Source organism: Microtus pennsylvanicus, chromosome 5 (assembly GCF_037038515.1).
Source record: "Microtus pennsylvanicus isolate mMicPen1 chromosome 5, mMicPen1.hap1, whole genome shotgun sequence".
In the NCBI taxonomy this organism is placed as follows: Eukaryota; Metazoa; Chordata; class Mammalia; order Rodentia; family Cricetidae; genus Microtus; species Microtus pennsylvanicus.
The window spans coordinates 43,866,325-43,885,345 of NC_134583.1; the positions used below are offsets into that span (position 1 = coordinate 43,866,325).

Genomic DNA, 19,021 nt, shown 5'->3' on the forward strand with positions numbered 1-19,021 from the left:
GTCAATCTTTATTGGAATTTGTAACATATTGTGACATGTATTATTTGGTGTATAATGATTCTAGCAATATTTTAAAATAGAATTATTCACATTTAATTATAGAAAGGACACAATAATAAACAGATACTTGTTTGTCTGCTTCCCCAGAACTTTGTACCTACTTTAAACAATGTACCTATTACATCATATTTCATAAACTGTTTTTCTATTTAGACATTTCAGATATGCACTGAAATTTAAGGTCTACAAAGCAAGGCAACATGTAAACTATTTTTTTTTTGTTGCTGGAATCTAAAGTAGTGCTAGAAAACATTGGCAATGGAGTATTTACTCATCTGTGAAAAAAAATAACATCATGAAATTTGTAGTCAAATAGATGGAACTAGAAAACATCATCCTGAGTGAGGTTACCCAAAGTCAGAATGACAAGCACAGTGTGTACTCACTCATAAATAGACACTATGTGTAAAACAGAGGATAACCAGACTACAGGCCACAGCAATAGATAAACTAAACAAAGAAGATCCCATGAAGAATGTATGGGTCACCCTGGGAAGGGGAAATAGATGAGATCTCCTGGGTACACTGGAGGCATAGGTGGGAAGTATAAGAAAGGATATGGGGGGGGGGGCGGGAATAAGAACATGAGGGAATGGGATGGTCAAGCTTGGGGAAAGATGGATGGGGGGAAGCAATGAAAGAGATACCTTGATCAAGGGAACCATTATGAGATTAGGAAGAAACCTGGTACTGGGAAAATTCCAAGGAACCCACAAAGGCGACCCCAGCTAAGACTTCTAGCAATAGTGTAAAGGGTGCCTGAACTGTCCTTCCCCTGTAATTGGAGTGGTGATACCCTAACTGTTATCATAGAGCCGCCTTCATCCTGCTGAAGATAGAGCTGATGGGAGCATATGTTCTGGTCCACAGCCAAGCACTAGGCTGAGTTCTGGGAGCCCAGTTGAAGAGAGGAAGGAGGGATGATATGAGAAAAGGGAATCAAGATCAAGAAGAAGAAATATACAGAGAACTGAACCAAGCTCATGATCCCTAGAGGAACAGCTGTGCAGCCTGCATGGGACCGAACTGGGCCATCTGCATGTGGGAGAGACTTGTATAGCTTGGTCTGTTTGAGGCACCCTTGGCAGTGAGATTGGGATCTGTCGCTGGTGCATGAACTGGCTTTTTGGAGCACATTCTCTACAGTGGGATACTTTTCTCAGCCTTGATGCAAGGGGGAGTGACCTGGTCCTGCCTCAGCTGAATGTACCAGGCTTTGTAGACTCCTCTTGGGAGGAGTGGATGGGAGGTGGTTGGGGGAAAGTGCAGGGGGAACAGGAGGAGGGATGGTAGGGAGAATTGTGGCTGGTATGTAAAATGAACAAAAAAATTAATAAAGAAAATATGTGTGACATAAATGAGGTGATAAATTGAACAAAACACATTTTCAGATAGGAGAATGTAGCTCAGTGGTAGAGGGACTCCATAGAGTGTTACAGGCTTTAGAAATGATCCATAGCACCATAGAAACAACTATAGAAATAACTTTACCACATTCTTACATTTCTTATTGTTGGTGTCCATAAGAAAGCCATTTGTATGACTTGACCCACTTTGCTGTTTCTGTTTCCCAACTACTTCACAGACTCCAAGTCCCATAAACATCCAGTGTCATCAGCTCTGATCTTTTCCTCTTAGTACCCTGAACATGGCCCCTCTGATGGGCTTGGACTTGACACTGTAGATGATGGGGTTGAGCACAGGAGGTACCACAAGGTACACATAGGCAACAAGGGCATGAACAATGTGGGGCAGGTGCCTCCCAAAACGATGAATCATGGACACACCTATTACTGGAATGTAAAAGACCAGGACAGCCAAGATATGGGAAACACAAGTGTTGAGAGCACGGACACGCTCCTTGGGAGAAGCTAGACCCATCACTGTGTGAAGAATCAATGCATAGGATATAACAATTAGCAAGGAATCAATACCCACTGTGGACAGAACCACAAAGAGTCCATATAGGATGTTGACAGTAATGTCAGCACAGGCCAGCTTCATGACATCAGCATGGAAGCAGAAAGAGTGAGAGAGGAGAATCTTGCCAGGGCAATAGTTCAGTCGCTTCAGCAAGAAGGGCACTGGGAATAGTGACAGAGTTGCTCGAGCTACAATGACAGCCCCAATCCTGATGATGACATTATTAGTGAGGACAGATGCGTAGCGCAGGGGGCTGGAGATAGCCACAAAGCGGTCAAATGACATGGCCAAGAGTACTGAAGACTCTACCACGGAGAAGGAGTGTAGGAAGAACATTTGTATTAGGCAGGTGTGGAAACTGATCACACGATAGTTAAACCAGAGCACAGCCAGGGTAGAAGGTAGTGTGGACAAACTGAGGCCCACATCACTTAGGGCCAACATGGACAGGAAGTAGTACATGGGCTGGTGTAGGCTGTGAGTCTTCTTCACAGCCAGGAGGATGAGGCAGTTTCCAGTGAGAGCCACAGCATACATGGAGGAGAAGGGGATGGAGATCCAGCCATGGGCAGCCTCTAGTCCTGGGATGCCAGTCATGAGGAAAGACTGTGGCTGGAAGAAGGAGATGTTGATGAAGGGCTGGAAAGGAAGCATCGTTGGAGACAGTCAAGGGATCTGGAAGATGTGGTCTGTTCAATCTCTGAAGGACATAAAATGATGAAGCTAGTGCAAAAACATTGGTGTAAAATCTATTGACATGGTTCCCAGCAAGAACACAACAAATGTGAAGCATATTTAGAAATTCAATGTCTCTAAAAGAAATAAAAATTCTAAAGGAGGAAATAGGACTGGTCAGCTGGCTCAGTGAGCAAAGGTGCTGGCTGCCATGCCTAATGACCTTGTCCCCAGATGCAATTTGGTGGAAGTAGAGACCAAAACCATCAATCTGACCTCTGATCTCACATCTACTCTATGGTATACCTCCCTCACATTGAGTAAATAATAATTATCAAATAAAAGGAAACTCTAAATTCAACCCAGTGAGTACCAAAGTAATAGTTAAACATGAGAAACAGTATTCTCTTCGCAACTGAACCCAGCAATGAGAATTTTAAGAGCTAGAATTCCAGGAAGTCTACTGCTACAGTCTCTCTTAGAAATGGTTGCATAAACAGGACTGAAATTATGGTAACACCAATGAACATATTCATGTGGAAGGGGAAATTGCATGGGGTCCCACCTCTAGGCATGAACTCTGGCATTGTGGGGCGTGGATGGGATTCAAGGGAAGGGATGGGAAGAAAGTGAAGGACAGAAGAGATGCAACAATATTGTCATTAAAAATCTATAAAAATTAAAAAGAAAAAGCCATACTCATAGGAAGTCCAATAATGAAAAAAGAAGTGAAAAAGAATTCTGTACCAAAGTTTTCTAAATAGTTTGAAAATAAAAGAATGGATTGATCAGACAGAGTGAAAATAATTTGATGAAAAAGAAATTTAAAATCAAAATGGCAGATCAAAGAAAAGAATAATATAAATATCAAAGTAGTATAAGGTTAAAAAATTTCCTGTTACCAAAGGCATACAGTTAGAAGAATTAATTAAAAAGAATAATCAAAGTTAAGTAGAAATATGAACCTGAAGAACATATGACGCCTTTAACAGTAGAACTGTAAACACAATCTTTGAACAGAAGTAAGTAAACATGGAAAACAGACATATATTTCAGTGTGTGATAGGATATTTTATGAAAAATTTAAAAGACTATGTGAAAGTATTTATGTTGCCAGAAATAAATACCAGTGAAAAGGCAGATGTCGCCTATACTAGGTGTTATAGTTTATATTGCAAGAATGAAAGAAAATCTAGAGATACCTCTTCGTAGCAGTTATCCTCCAAATAGGAAAATGTTATATTTAATTGGAGGTCCCAGGGCTACTGGACCACATGCGCCCAGAGTGCTGCACAGAGAGCTGTGGAAAAGAAAGGCTACCTGTCAGGGCATGCACAGTGCTGTGCAGGAAGGAGAGGGAGGGAGGCATATTGGAATCAAGACAGATTTTGTTGTTTCTAATATGAACTAAAATTATAGGATACATATTTTCAAATTTGTTCAGGCCTTTGGGAGTCAAGATTTTAGAAGTAAGAAAAAAGATATCTAAAATAAAACAACTTATTCCAAGTAGTGACTTTGGGAAGCTGAAGCAGGGATGACAGAATACATCCTGAACAGAAAACAAAGGCTGTCAAGACTGACCCCATAGTGAGAAGCGTCCTGATGGCTGGATGTGGACTCCAGATGCCATGGACACCTGGAAGGAGTCACATATGCTTGGAACAGTGGTGGGTTGAGGAACTTACAGTGAAAGTATAACAAATGAATCTCGACATTGTTCAGGTCTAGACAACATGGAACCAGTAAAAGCACAACTGGGCCATTTAATAAGGGCAAAAGCAAATCAGTCACTTGCCACATGGGGTGAACTGGGCCTCAGTGAGACTGAGAACTGTAATGTATTGATGACGTTGTGTGTGTTTTCTAGGCCCCTCATCAATGCTGCTGCTGCTTTTTCTGTACCTTGTGTCCTAAAAGAAAACAATGATTTTTCTTTATAGAACCTCACAACTATGTTCATAGCAGCATTGTTTGTCATAGCCAGAACCTGGAAACAACCTAAATGCCCCTTGATAAAATAATGGATAAGGAAAATGTGGTACATTTACACAATGGAGTACTATACAGCAGAAAAAAATGACATCTTGAAACTTGCAGGCAAATGAATGGATCTAGAAAACATCATATTAAGTGAGGTAACCCAGAAAGACAATTATCATATAAACTCATTCATAAGTGATTTTTAAACATAAAGAAAGAAAACTAGCCTACAGATCATAATACCATAGATCCTAGAAACAATGAGGACCCTAAGAGAGACATATATGGATCTGATCTACATGGGATGCAGAAAAAGACAAGATCTCCTGAGTAAATTGTAAACATGGGGACCATGAGAGAGGGTTGAATGGGAGGGGAGAGAAAGTGAGGGGAGCAGATAAAAATGTAGAGCTCAATAAAATCAATAAAAACAGAAGGTTCAGAAGACCCAGAGGGCACTGAGAAACAAGAGGACAACACTGAAAAGCAGCAACCTGAGCAGAGCTGAGCCTGCCTAGCTCTCTTCCCCATCTTAGACCAGAGAGACCCTGCAGTTAGTTTGATTCTGTGCCAACGGCTAGGCACGCTGGAGCCTTCCCAGCTGGAAGAGAGGAAGCAGGATTGAATGTCTATGGAAAATCCCAAAGTTGACAAGGACAGTGGGGAGGATGGACAAGTCCTCAGATGGGAAGAGGACCAGACACACTTCTCCTCCACTCCCTCTCTTCAGAGAATACTGCAAATACAGCGTGAGTCTCCAATTCATATCTGCGCTATCAACTCCAGGGCTTTGACTAATCAGTCTGCAGTTTCTACTGTTTCTAGTTCCAGAAGGTTTCTCTCTCCTTGGCACCGGCCCCACCCCCACTCACACCACCATCTGAGGCTGAGATACAGCAGCCATCAATGTGGGAAGTGAAGAAAACACCATTCTGGGGCGTAGCTACTCACTCTGGCTGTTGTTCCAGGCTCTTCTCTCTGCATTGGAGGGACTGAGATTTATCTCCCTGCACAGGGAGTTGTGGCAGCAGCATCTGTCTCCAGGGAAGATGGGGTCACAGAGGAATCATTCCACTCAGCTCCTTGGAGCTTGGTTTGACATCCAGAGAAAGGCAGTTCAGGGTCATAGACTTCAGAGCAACCCATCAAGTTTGAGTTGTGTTCAGAGACTGGTAGCATCCATGGCCCATTTGAATTTGAAACCCTTCCAGGAGAAAATTCCTGAAGTACCCTTTGGGCCAGTGCACAGGATGAGTCCTATAGGATTCCCTGACTTCGCATAGAGTAGGGATAAGGAACAATGGGGTGGTGCCCAGGGGTATCCAAACCTAGTGTAGGGGAGTCTGGGAAAGCTTTAGAGGAAGTAGGTGTGGACAGACTTCTAAACACTGTGCAGAGCCCTCTGCTCTCATTCTAAAAAGTCAGGAGTGAGATTTTGAATCTCCTCAGTGATTCTGCTGACACTCCTGTCTTAGGACTAACCTAATCAAGAAGAAAGTGCAATAATGACAAAAGTTGGGCATGACAGTCAGATTTGGATGTAAATCCTTCTATCTCTCGCCATGTATGGGCTCTCCCCCAGGTCTGTCTCTGATATAGAGAACTCTATGTATGTCAGCATTATCCTAAGGCCTTCTGTAAATCATATGGGGCTATGAACTACATATAGGAATATTAGACTTGTTCATTCCTTACAAAATCCTCACAAACCATAACAAAACTAGTAAAAAAAAAAACTGGATAAGAATCTTGACTAGACATTTCCCAGAATACCTGCAAATGGGCCATGAAAACATGAGAAGATGCTCAGTGTTACTGACCATCGGGGAAATTTAAACACAATGAGATGATACCTCCCACCTGTTAGTTATTATAAAACAATAAAAAGATTAAGAGATGGCAAGTGTCAGCGAAGATTCAGAAAGAACAGGATTGCTGTATGTATGGGTGCGATTGTAAAAAGATGTCATCATTACCGAAAACAGCATGGAGTCTTCTCCAAAAATTAAAGAAACACAACTTTTGTATGACCCATCAGTCCCACTATTGGGCACCCAGCCAAAGGGAATGAGTTCAGGTCCGAAAGAGTCATCCGCATGGCCATGTTCTCCACAGTGTTCCTTATAACAGCCATGACACTGTGTGTGTGTCTACCTACACAGGAGTGGATTACAAATGTAACATTCTCTCTCTGGAATATTATTCAGCCTTATAGTGATACAATGTAGCCAACAGATGGGTGATCATTGAATCTGATGCTAAGAAAAATAAACAGGACACAGAAAAAACAGATACTGAGAGATCTCGTTTATTTGTGTGCTATAAAGTTGTTAAATTCGTAGAATGAATGAAACCAACAACAAAATGGCAAGTTCACCCCTCCCAGACAAGGGTGATAGAAGACTTAGGCGATGTGTTTCTTTCTGTAAATGTCATGGACTATATGGTGATAATAGTTAATTGTTATTGTGCACTTGAAATTGCTGGAGAGGAGACTTTAAATGTACTTATTAGAAATGGCAGCTATGGGAGATGATGCATGTGTTGATTGACTTCTGCCAACAGTTTCATAACAGATTCACAGATCAGAACATAAGTTTCACCCTCTCTCTCACTCTCATGCCCGCACGCAGGCACACACACGCACACACACATGCACACGCAGGCACACACACGCACACACACATGCACACGCAGGCACACACACACATACGTTTTTGTCAGCCATTTCTCACTAAAGCTGGAAAATATTGTTTTGTCAGCCTTATCAGTTGATTTATTTATTTATTTTTTATGTACAAATGGTGCCTTTATTGGTACAGTCCGAGGGGCACGTAGGCATCATCACATGGGCCTTCCCTTGGCTCCTAGCCTCAGCAAATCCAGCTCATCCCCTGCACAGCGGGTTTGGATAGGGCTCCAGACTCAGGCCTCTACCTCCACGGTGCACTGATTATAGTGTTCCAGGAAAGTCCTGAGCGAGGCCACCTGCCCGTTTCCGGGCTGGCTGCCAACACAGTGGAAAGTGACTAGAGGAAGACGTGGCTGATGCTCGAGGTAACACCAGCGGTCCTCAGGGGTGGCATTTCATGCTACATCTGCCCTGACAGGCCTGCCTAAGTCACAGTGGCTGCGCGGTGACATGAGATGGGCTGGGATTCCGAGGATCTACTCTATTGGACAAGTGGCTGGCTTTTGAAGGCACATCGAGCTATTTTTTCCTCCGGGAGGCCCCAGCGTCACTGCTGTTGTTGTTGGGGCTACAGTAGCCCGCTCAGAGGCAGCTCTGGAATCCTTTTTGGAAGTTTGCTTATATTTTTTTCTCTTTAGACAGTTATAAGGACTGGAGTGGGCAGGGGGCAAGCAAGGTCTGTACAGTTTCGACAGTCACCACAACCCCCAGAAGCCCCCATAGCAGGATGGGAGGCTCCAGAGGACAGCTGCGTGCGCACCCAGTTCAGTGTCTGAGGTATAGCATTGCCTGAGCTTCGGGCCCAGAATGAACTCTTATCCTTAAGTCCAAACTGTTGCAGCAGCATTTTCAGCGTTGGGTGCCCCAGGGATACAGGTGTGAAGAATTCTTCTACCCACTGGCGGTGCCACCTCTGGCTCTGCTCCCTAGGCTTTGAGAACCAGTACTTATAGCGCTGGGCCCGCAGGTAGGTGGGTGGCTGCTCATGAAAGGGGTACTTGGCAACGTGGTTCCGCACCAGGCAGATTACTGGCTCTTTGCCCTGCAGGAGACGTAGCACCAGGCTGGTGAAACAGGGGCTGTGTATATCTGGGCCAAGGGCGGCGAACCACATCTGCTAATTAAGATGTGGCTGGTGGGGTATTCCGATAGGGGTGGACGGCTCCCATTCCCAGGTTTGTACACGAATTCTATCTCTGTCCAGAGCTGTCCATCGGATAGCTGCCCTCCAGACCACTTCAGGCTGCTCACCCAGACCAGTCTTCCGATAGAAGAGGCCATATGAGCTGGCCAGCTGTGATGCTCCGCAGACTGAACAGGTGACGAACCCTAGTCCAGAGCTGCCCGTGGATCCCAGGCTCCATATAGGAGTAAGGTACTAGGCTTATCAAGTACGGATAGAGATAGCATGGTCAGCAGGGCCTTAGGCCAGGAGGTAGGCATCTTCTTGTGGCATCTGAGGCCAGGCAGGTAACGGTCATCCAGGAGGGAAGTGGTAAGCACCAAGGTCAGCAGGTTGAAGAGATTGTAGTTATCAGTAATGATAATCAGGACTTGTAATAATACCTAAGCACAGAAGGCTGGCGACGAATAGGAGCAAAGAGCAGACGGGGCCTGTGATCTCGTTGAGGAAGGTGGCCACCACACTGACCTTGTACAGCCAGACTGGCAGGTAGTGGGCAAACCAGGCAGCTAGTGTGGGCAGGCCCGGTAAGTCCCCACCATGCCGGACAGCGGCTGGTTAGCTTGACCACACCAGAGGCAGATATGAGTCTAAACAGCAGCCAGAACACAAGCCAGAATGGGAGGTTTTCATGGGGGTAAGGCCCCTGCTAGTCCACCCTGGGGGGCTTTGTGGTTGGAATGCTTCTTCAGGAGGGCTAGTAGGATAGCCAGGAAGCCCGTCTCCAGTAGCAGGGAATCCCACTGGAAATAAAGGAACGCTTGACCCACCCGGCAGGTTGAGAAGTAGGCAACCCAGAGCAGCGGGTAGGCAAAGGGGTGTTGTAGAGAGTTCAGGAGCAGGACACCCGGTGCTACCACAGTGGATCAGTAGATCCCCACCCTGGGCAGTATCCAGCCCCAGTCTTAGTGCCTCACAGAGCAGTGTTGGCGTTTCCTACAGCTGCTGCCACCGACCCTTGCCTTGGGCTGCAGTGTTCTTTGAGCAGGAAGGATGCCCTCTAGGCTATAGAGGCCTGAGATCTGGGTGTAGAGGGACGCAAAGGCAAACAGACAGCGGCCACACCCTCTAACTGGTCCATAAACTTAGTATCATCTAGTCCTTCAAGTCCCGCCCCAGACGCTTAACCATGCCTTCGGTCTAGGCCCCGCCCCTTTAGGTCCGCCTCTTTCCCCAGGTGCCTTCCACTTTTTCATCACTTGATTTATTTTTAAACCATTTAAAATCTTGGCAATTTTCTTTCTTATTCCAGCCATTGCTGTGGGTACCTTTTCTGAGTCAAGTTCTGGCCACTTTAATTCACTCTCACTAAGGCCCTGTGCCCCATGCTTCCCTCTGTCTTCTCCTTTGATGATATAGGGTGAGCCGTCCCTGGTCCATGGAGATTCGCTGAATACTCAGGCATAGACTACTTCCCAGTGCTTGGAGCTAATGCTGAGTAGGATCTGAAAGGGAAGACTATCCTCTTCTATCTAAGTCACATTTGAGGGAGTCCTGTAAGACCTAGCAATTCTTATCTATGGAGTGAACAACCCCACACTGCATTTTCTTTAGCTCTTTCTTTCCTCTGTTTCAGTCTTGCTGTAGTTCAGCCTTGGCCACTGGGATAGACCAATACCTATAGTGTGTCAGCTTTGGCTTTGGGGAAACAGTCCGTGCTCTGGCAATGAGGCCTCTGTCAGCGCCAGAATTATGTCAATGTTTCATGGATCTCTCGTCTCCCTATGGTTTTCTCTACTTGCTTTCCCTTACTTTAATCTGATCCCAGTTTAACTATCACTTGTTCACGAATGTCTCTCCACCCTCCAAACTGCTTTCTCTTTTCTTGGTGTGGCCAAAAGCTCATTTTAGACTATTATATTATGGTGTAGGAGTTCCTTCTGTTTGTGTGTTGCTTTCATTGGTTGATGAATAAAGAAACTGCCTTGGCCTAGTTGATAGGGCAGAACTTAGGTAAGCAGAGAAGACAGACTGAATGCTGGGAGGAAGAAAGCAGAGTCAGAGAGAGCCAGAGTCAGACATGCTGAATCTTTCCTGGTAAGCCACTGTTACGTGGCGATACACAGATTAATAGAAATGGGTTATATCAAGATGTGAGAGTTAGCCAATAAGAGGCTAGAGCTAATGGGCCAAGCAGTAATTTAATTAACTTAGTTTCTGTGTGGTTATTTTGGGGTTAAGCTAGCCGGGCAGCTGGGACAAACAAGCAGGCCTCCATGCAACAATATTATGGGCTCAATGTTCATAACTTTCATTTTATACCTGAAATTTACGTGGTTTATTTTCATATTTTATCCTTCAGGCCATGTATAAACAATTTCTGAATATTGATCTTTGAATAACCTTCAAGATGTATACAAAATGTATTATATATGCTTTAAAATGTTTAAGTGAAATGTATTATGTATACAGAGTATACATGATTTTCAAAAAAAGAAAAAAGAGAAGTGAGTACTGGGTATAAACTAGACATTGGCTGCAAGAATGGGTGATACTGTCAGGAAGAATTCCAGTGTGATAGGAGGCTGGTAAAATCTGGCTGTACGTGCTTGTTACGTGTGAATCTTCTCCAGGGGAAACAAAAACATCCCAGGGAAGACTTTATTCCCCATAAAAAACACATTATCTTTTCTCATTTCTAACCAAGCCCATCTAGGATAAATGATACAGCTCAGAAATGGGGATTACTTAAAATCATGGATGAATGTGAGCTTTTCTGTTCTAAGGCAGCCTTGTGTTATGGCTCTCAAGGGGGACTGACTACCTAAATGAGTGCCCTCACTATCAGGCCAACATAAATATGTCTGGGAATAGGGCAGCGCTTTTATGGTTATCTGTCCCTGGAGACCCTGTTTTCTGGGAAAGACACTGTTACTACAGTGACTGCTTGCTTGAGAGTCCCAGTTTCAGTGGCCTCTCACAGAAGGAACAGCCTGGGGTCACATGCCAGCTGACTAGCCTCCCCAGATGCAGAAGCCTTTCCAGGTAATGGGAACAGAAAGACAAACACTCTCCCAAGATCCTGATGTGTGTAGCTAAGCTGTAGCCATGGTCATTGCCCCTCCCTTTAATTGACCATTTTTGAAAAGTAACCACATTTCCTGGGGCAGCTTTGGAAGTTGGCCTGCTATCCCTTCTCCAGGAAACATGTCAATCACTTCAAAACCTTTTCTATCTCATCGAAACCCCATCTCTCTCACCCACTGTGCTCTCTTCCATTCCCCTGCCTCCATCTAGTGTTTGTATGGTAGGGGATGGAACGGGCAAAAGAAGGGGGAGTCAAGAGAGGAGCAAGAACCAGAAGGGAGATGGAGAACTTGCGAGTCTGATTTTTAAAATTGTTTTATAATTTGTGTATATGAGTGTTTTGCCTATGTACTACATGTGTACTGAGGAGGACAGAAAAGAACATTAGCTCCCTTGGTACTGAAATAAAGGACAGGTTTGAGCTGCTGTGGAGGTGCCAGAATTGAACCTGGGCCCTCTGGAATAGCAGCTAGTGCTCTTAACTCCTCAGGCATCCCACAACAAGTACTCAACAAGTCCTGTTTTTAAATTTCAAGCGATCGGGGTAATATCAGCAAGTGAGTAGCACTCTGGGGCCGAGACAGGAGGTTGGTTACACACATAGAACTTGCCTTGCTGTGGCTCCAGTGTGCATTCTTATTCCTTTACCTCATTGTTATGCAACAAAATTTTTACCTGTCCCCCTCCTATTATAATATGACAAATATTTGTTGAGAGCATACTAAGTACTGCACTCTGTGTTAGGTGTTGACCAAGGATTACTGCATCGAATTCTCACAAAAACACTGCAAGGTGAGTGTTAGCATCCGCGCCGGAGACACAAGAAGCCAGCTCAGAGACGGACTTGACCTGGCCTGCAAGTGCGGCAGCTGCCCTTCTCACTACGCTCACCTCCCACTTAGAGAGCCTTTGAATGTTTCCTGTGGGGAAAATTTCTGTCTCTGAGAGCGGCTTTGATTTTCTAGAGAGAGCCATAATTGGGTAGGAACAGAGTGTAGGAGGTTAAGTTAAAAAGTACCATGTTTGGGCAAAGAACAGGTGCAGACATAGGGAAGGAGCCAGCCTTTCATGTAGGCCAGAGTGCAGTTGGTATTCTCTAAGGCTTGTTAAGGATATTTGCAGAACAGCATGTTTGAGATGTGGCAGGAATTTAGAGATTATCCTATTCACTGGAGAGATTGCATGAATTAGGGAAGATTGCCCATCTGTTGTCAGAATGGAAAACACAGCTCGGATCCTCCATTACAACCCATAGCTCTACCATGCCTTTGGGTTAGTACGGGCCACGCTTGTGCCTTTCAGCACATCCTTCTTGGCCATCCCCTGAGGGAACACAGTATGGGATAGATGAATATGAAGCTCCTTTTCTCTGCTCTGTCTTGTCTCTCCCTGTCATACAGTGTCCCATAGAACCTGTGCATTCACACTCACTGAGAGATTGAGGATGACACTGATCTCTGGGTGCTCCTTCCTCCACCTCCAAAGCGCTGGGATTGCAGGGTGCACCACGGTGCCCACCTGAGCACAGCTGTTCAAAATACCCAAAGCCTGGGATTGACAGCCCCACAATGCATGTTTTCAAGTGTTGCGTGGTAGATCCTATGTTCAATGCTCCCCCACATTAGGAAATGACGGGGAGCAGGGAGAAAACTCTCTGAGGTGATGGATGCATTTGCTGTACTGATTGTGATAACAGTGTCTAGAGTGTGGACTGACAACAGATTGTGTACAACACGGCAGCCTTTTCTGTTTTAACCTGAATTGGGTTATCTCACCGAGAGGGCTGCTCAACACTCCTGGAAAACAGACGAGGGAAAGGAACCTCCCAGAGAGGGAGCTGGCCCAGTAGCCTCAGGCTGGCATCTCCTCTGCTCTCCCTTTCCCTTCCAGAAAAGACACAGAATCTTCGAGAAGCAATGAACCCGCCCTTGTGTCTGAATCCTCACTGCTTACAGGTTTCAGATGGAAAAGCAGGGGTCTGAAGGGGAAATGGTTTAGCTGAAACACTCTGGAGGAAGTCGTCTCTCGGGACCTTATCACACACACAAGTCAGTTTATGCCTGCCTGGTCGGGCTACAGATCTCGAGTGCAGTACAGGCAGGTGTAGCAGGGGAGACAGGGACCTCAGAGTAATCTTACTTCAAGTCTGAAATCTACCTTTTATTACTATGTGACTTGAAGAAGTTTATTTAACTAACCCCTTATTTTCTATTTGGGAGGTGTTTTTTTTTTTTTTTTCCGATTCAGAGTTTCTCTGTGTAGCTTTGGAGCCTGTCCTGGAACTAGCTCTTGTAGACCAGGCTGGCCTCAAACTCACAGAGATCCACCTGCCTCTGCCTCCTGAGTGTTGGGATTAAAGGCGTGCGCCACCACCACCTGGCCTTAAATGGTTCTTTTAATTGCTCATGGCTTATATAAATAAGGTATTATTAATATAATTATATATATTGTAGTAGAGGATTATAATAAGTCCCCAGTAAGTGCTACTTCTGAAAATAGTGTAGAAATCCTAACTCATAGACTTCTCAAACCTTCACCTTCTTTCCTTGACTCAATCCCATGTGTCCTGCATCACACCTTGGTCCACCTCTTGCTTCACCTTAGGTATGACAGATACTTTCATTTATTTTTCAATTTCTATCTCAACTAGGCATTTTTGGTGCTTTTCTACTTTAGGGATTCCCTCAAAGCACACAATGAAAACACCAGGGTCAGCCTTTAATAAAATAGGAGTTCTTGGCGAGGCAATTCCCTAGCGTATTTTAAGAGAGCCAAATACCCCTTATCCATAGTAGGGACCTCAGTAATAGCTAGATGGAATATTCTGCCTCCAGGATCGCTCTGTTTGCTCTCTCTTCTTGTTTTCTAGAACGGTATCTGATTCTACTTTGCTGGAGTCTGTGTTTCAAATTGTTCTTTGCATTCCCAGCTCAATACATCAAGTATTTCTTCTGTAAGACACTGCTTCCTGTTTATGTGATTTTCATAGACTTGTAGATTTTGCTGAAGACCACAGCTAAAGACGACCAGAGCATGCCTGCAGTCATACAAAGCCAGATTTATTCGCTTGTGGTAGGTAGCTAAGGGGAACATATCAGTGTTCCAAAAGGAGAGAAGTGATTGTGTTTACAGTGTGTGGGGTCTTATGTGTTATTCATACGGAGCTTTTAAAGGCAGAGGTTGTTTGGTGGTCACATGCTTAGACTATGCTCGTCCATGCACTTAGAGTCTGGTAACACATGAATGGAAGGAACTGCTTTTACAAAATTTTGAGCTTAGATCAAGATGCCTATTAAAAATTAGGCAGAGACAGTTAATTTCCTTTATATTTCACATGCTAACATTTTTTTTTTATGATTTTGTTTTCAATTTATGGCTTTCCCTTCACAGTTTAACTGTCCACAGGAACAGTTTCCCTCTTTTCATGTTTCTCTCAGGTAAGATTCTCTAGATGGGGCTGGAGGGAGGGTTCAGCAGTCAAGTGCACTGGCTCCTTTTCCAGAGGACTGGGATTTAATAATTCATATCCACATGTGTCTTATCTGTAACTCCTATCCTGGGGGATCAGACTTCTTATGGTCCCCAAGGACATTGAATATATTTGATACATAGACATATATGAAGGCAAAATATCCACACACATAAAATAAAGAAAAAAACCTTCAGAGATTATAATAGGTGAATAAATAAGGAGAGACTCACAGACATAGACATAATGAAAGGACAGAATGGGATTTATATGAGGGAATTGACTTGTGTGATTATGGGGGCTTGTCCACCCAAAATCTGCAGAGTGAGCTTCTAGATTGGGAGTCCAAGGAGGAGACAATATCCCTAAGCTACCTATGCTGCAGAGTTCTTTCTCGCCCAGGGGAGGTCAGTCTTTGCTCTATTCAGCCCTCATCTAATTGAGTCAGGCTTCTCCACATTACAGAGGGCAGCCTTTTTCTTTTTTCAGAGTCCACTGGTTTGTTAATATCACTCAAAAATACACCATCGTGAAGATACCCAGAAAAATGTATGTCCAAATATTTGGAGGTCACTTCCCGGTCAAGTGGCTGGAAAATGTTCGTTCCCCACAGTGTCAAATGACTTCCCCTTCTCCACAAATCACCATTTTATTATTCTAATCAGGAAGACCCTGCTAAACTAACACACGATATTCACAGAAATAACAACAAAGTTCTCTTGGAAGTTTTTGTTTCTGCCTTTTGGCCTTAGAAACGAAACTTATTACAAAGTTATAAGCAGGAAAAAATTGTAAAGACAGTACATAACTTACCCAAGGGTGTGCTGCCCTGCTGTGGCTCCCCTCTAGGTTATCTGACAGCTATGAGCACAGCTATCAGCCTTTGAGAGCTCTGAAGGGCTGGAACATGGGCCTGTTGTAAACACAGCAAACTGTTGAGTTGCGGTCTTTTGGTATTTCAGATCCAATATTCTTTGCAGCTATTTTTAAAAAACTATTTTAAAAAATAATATATTTCCTTTAACCTAACATACCCAAACATTTTTTTTACTACTTTAATGATATATAATTGACAATAAAATATTTTGCAGCAATTTAAATGATTTTTTTATTGCGGCAGATGCCTATTACACAAATTTCACCATTTTAAACATTAAGTGTACTCTGAATATATTAATATTATTCTGTAGGTATCATTACTATTTCATTATTCCATTCTCTATGAAGGGAATATTGTACATGAAATAAGTTCATTCAACATCTTTACAGTTGTGCAAGCCATACCTGGCAGGCCCTTTGCACTGATGGCAAAGAAGACTAGGGGATCCCTCATATCTCCCAACATTACTTTATAGGGTTATATAAACATAAAAACAGTAGAAATAACACTGAACATTTTAATATAAATTATTATGTCATTTGACACCTAAGTCAAGACTCAGACACTAACACATATTACCCATTCAAAAGATCTGACAGATACAGAACATAATACAAAGAAGACAAAAATCAAAGGTATGTAAGAGACTAAACAATTGAAAGTTCTTTTCATCTGAGGAGAAGCAGGCTACTCTGGCACAAAGAGCCGTTTGTTGCTCTCAAATAGGGCAGGACTAATGACTCAGCTCAAACACAAGGACATCCATGTTAGCACACAGCAGAGAGAAAACAGGATTTGTAACGGGCAGAGGAAATGGATGGCAGATGTTAAACAGGAAGCAATATAACATGGTAGTAAAACAAATGTATTCAATTATCAAATTTAATTTAAGATCTTGGCACAGCACATACAAGAAAGTTTTTTGCTCATTAAAGCCTCTATCATATGTTGTGATGGGCAAGAATGGTACCTGCTTTGGAAAAAGGATGAGATTAAAGACAGGCTGAAAACCACGTATCATGGGGGCCTGGAACATGTTAAGCTGTCATGACACAGTCATAAGCATTGCTCTTTGGGACTTGGCTGTGTTCCTGGGTAGTGAATAACAAGCTTGCAGTGAATGAGGCAAGCCTTGCTTACCATATTGTCGGCTTCATGGTCTACATTCTAGCCAATACACATAACGACTGAGCAATAGCTTCATGACAAACAGAGGAGGAATCAAACAAACTCATTAGTACTTTGAACATATTTCATCCAAGTCACAAGCCTGATCAGTTAGTTTTAAATCACAAATCCTAGTTGCCTTATTTAATATTACCCACATTTCTCATTTTAGAGCAGAGTCCTTGAACCACATAATGTTCATTGATAGAGATTATTTCACGTTATAGCCACGATGAAGATAAACCATACTTAGTTCACTATCCCATCCAGGGAAAAGCACTAATGTGCTTATGGGTGACTGGAATTAAGCAGATATGATGAAATCACTATATTAAGCTATCGAGGACAAGGGTGATAAAATGGTAAGGGTCACGTGTTTCCTCCAGCTTCAATGTCCTTGTCACAGCTGATCTTAAACATAGCCAGCACTCGAGTTCTGATCTGCTTGGTCTTAGCACCGTAGATGATGGGATTAATCACAGGAGGCAGCAACAGGTAGACATCCCCCATGAGAACATGCACAATGGGGTCTAGGCTGTTTCCAAAACGGTGTACCACTGATAGGCCAATGAGTGGTACATAGAAAGCCAGAACCACACCAATGTGTGATACACAGGTCCCAAATGCCTTAGCTCGCTCCGACTTGGAAGGCAGTTGCAGAACTGTTCGAATAATCAGAAAGTAAGACAAGGAGATGAACATGACGTCTACACCCATGACGAGCAGAATGGCAGTTAGACCATAGACTACATTGGGCAGCGTGTCTGTGTAGGCCAACTTCATCACATCCTGATGGACACAATAGGAATGGGAGAGCACATTGGAGTGACAGAAGGCCAGCCGCTTGATCAGCAGTGGGAGCGGGAAGAAGAATAGAGATCCCCGGACCAGTGCCACCATGCCGATTTGAACTGTCACTGTATTGTTGAGCACAGCAGCATGACGCAGTGGGTGGCAGATGGCCACATAGCGGTCAAAGGCCATGGCCAGCAGAATGGTAGATTCAACTGCCGAGAGAGCATGAATGAAGAACATCTGGGCAAGACAGGCATCAAAAGTAATCTCCCGGGAGTCAAACCAAAAGAGGGCGAGGATCTTGGGCATGGTGGATGTGGACAGAGCCAGGTCGATAGCGGCCAGCATGCAGAGAAAAAGGTACATGGGTGCATGCAGACTCCGCTCCGTTCTCACGATGAACACCACGATGCAGTTTCCAAACAGTGCCACGGCATACATGGAAAGCAGGGGGAAGCCAAACCAAAAGTGAGCTCCCTCCAGGCCTGGGATTCCTATTAGCACGAAGGTGGCATGTGTGAAGTTGCAGGAGCTCATCGCTGACACCAAGTGGGAGGTCTGGAGAGGACCAGGTCACAGTGACAGCCTACAAGGGCAGGGAGCAGAGTCAGGGAGTTCCCTGGAACTTAGTGCATGCTAGCCCTCTTTCCCTTCTCCCTCTACCTCCAACCACACCCCAGCTCTTTTCCAAAGGAGGAAATGTGAACGCTCAAAATTCACTTGTTTCTCACTATTCCTAAGGCACACTTAAAATTTCCAAATAAAGCTTTGGTAGAAACATATTTTTCCCCATAATGTGACTTCCTCAGACCTTCTTTTTGCCTCTACCTTCACTGTCTGGATACTAGGCACCCCCATTTCATAAAATTACCGTAGTAACTCTCTTTTCAGACAGAGCTGTCACCCTCCGCTCTCTCTTCCTGTCTCTTCCCTGCTGCCCACCCGCCTTTGCTTTCCTCCATCTTTATTTCTACTTTCTTCCTTTACCATTTTCCTTCTCTCTCCCCTTCTCTCTTTACATTTATTGATTCAGATTTCAGAAATATTTACTTGAATGATCTGTTAAGCACAATGCCGTTAGTGAGACACATATCTGAGAGTCGTCTTTTTTGACCTCCACAAGGCTTGCTTAGGATAGGAGACGGATAAGTAATAAATCCATTAGAG

The 19,021-nt window shown here is 43.9% G+C and overlaps 2 protein-coding genes and 1 pseudogene across 2 annotated transcripts; all 3 read right to left on the bottom strand.

Annotated features, from left to right (window-relative positions):
• Nucleotides 1-1,674: 1,674 nt before the first annotated feature.
• Nucleotides 1,675-2,637, bottom strand: LOC142850766 (olfactory receptor 51I2-like). The gene has a single exon (XM_075974676.1). The coding sequence runs from the start codon at nucleotides 2,635-2,637 to the stop codon at nucleotides 1,675-1,677; it is 963 nt and encodes a 320-aa protein (XP_075830791.1).
• A 5,215-nt stretch (nucleotides 2,638-7,852) lies between these two features.
• Nucleotides 7,853-16,345, bottom strand: LOC142851259 (lipase maturation factor 2-like; annotated as a pseudogene).
• Nucleotides 16,346-17,363: 1,018 nt separating this feature from the next.
• On the bottom strand, nucleotides 17,364-18,426 carry LOC142850767 (olfactory receptor 51E2). Its single transcript, XM_075974677.1, has one exon. It carries the CDS (start codon nucleotides 18,389-18,391, stop codon nucleotides 17,429-17,431), a length of 963 nt encoding a protein of 320 aa, XP_075830792.1. The 5' UTR covers nucleotides 18,392-18,426; the 3' UTR covers nucleotides 17,364-17,428.
• Between the last annotated feature and the right edge of the window lie 595 nt (nucleotides 18,427-19,021).

Bases quoted from the DNA above. Each gene is read 5' to 3' on its own strand.
- LOC142850766 (XM_075974676.1), bottom strand. From the start codon at position 2,637: ATGCTTCCTTTCCAGCCCTTCATCAACATCTCCTTCTTCCAGCCACAG.
- LOC142850767 (XM_075974677.1), bottom strand. From the start codon at position 18,391: ATGAGCTCCTGCAACTTCACACATGCCACCTTCGTGCTAATAGGAATC.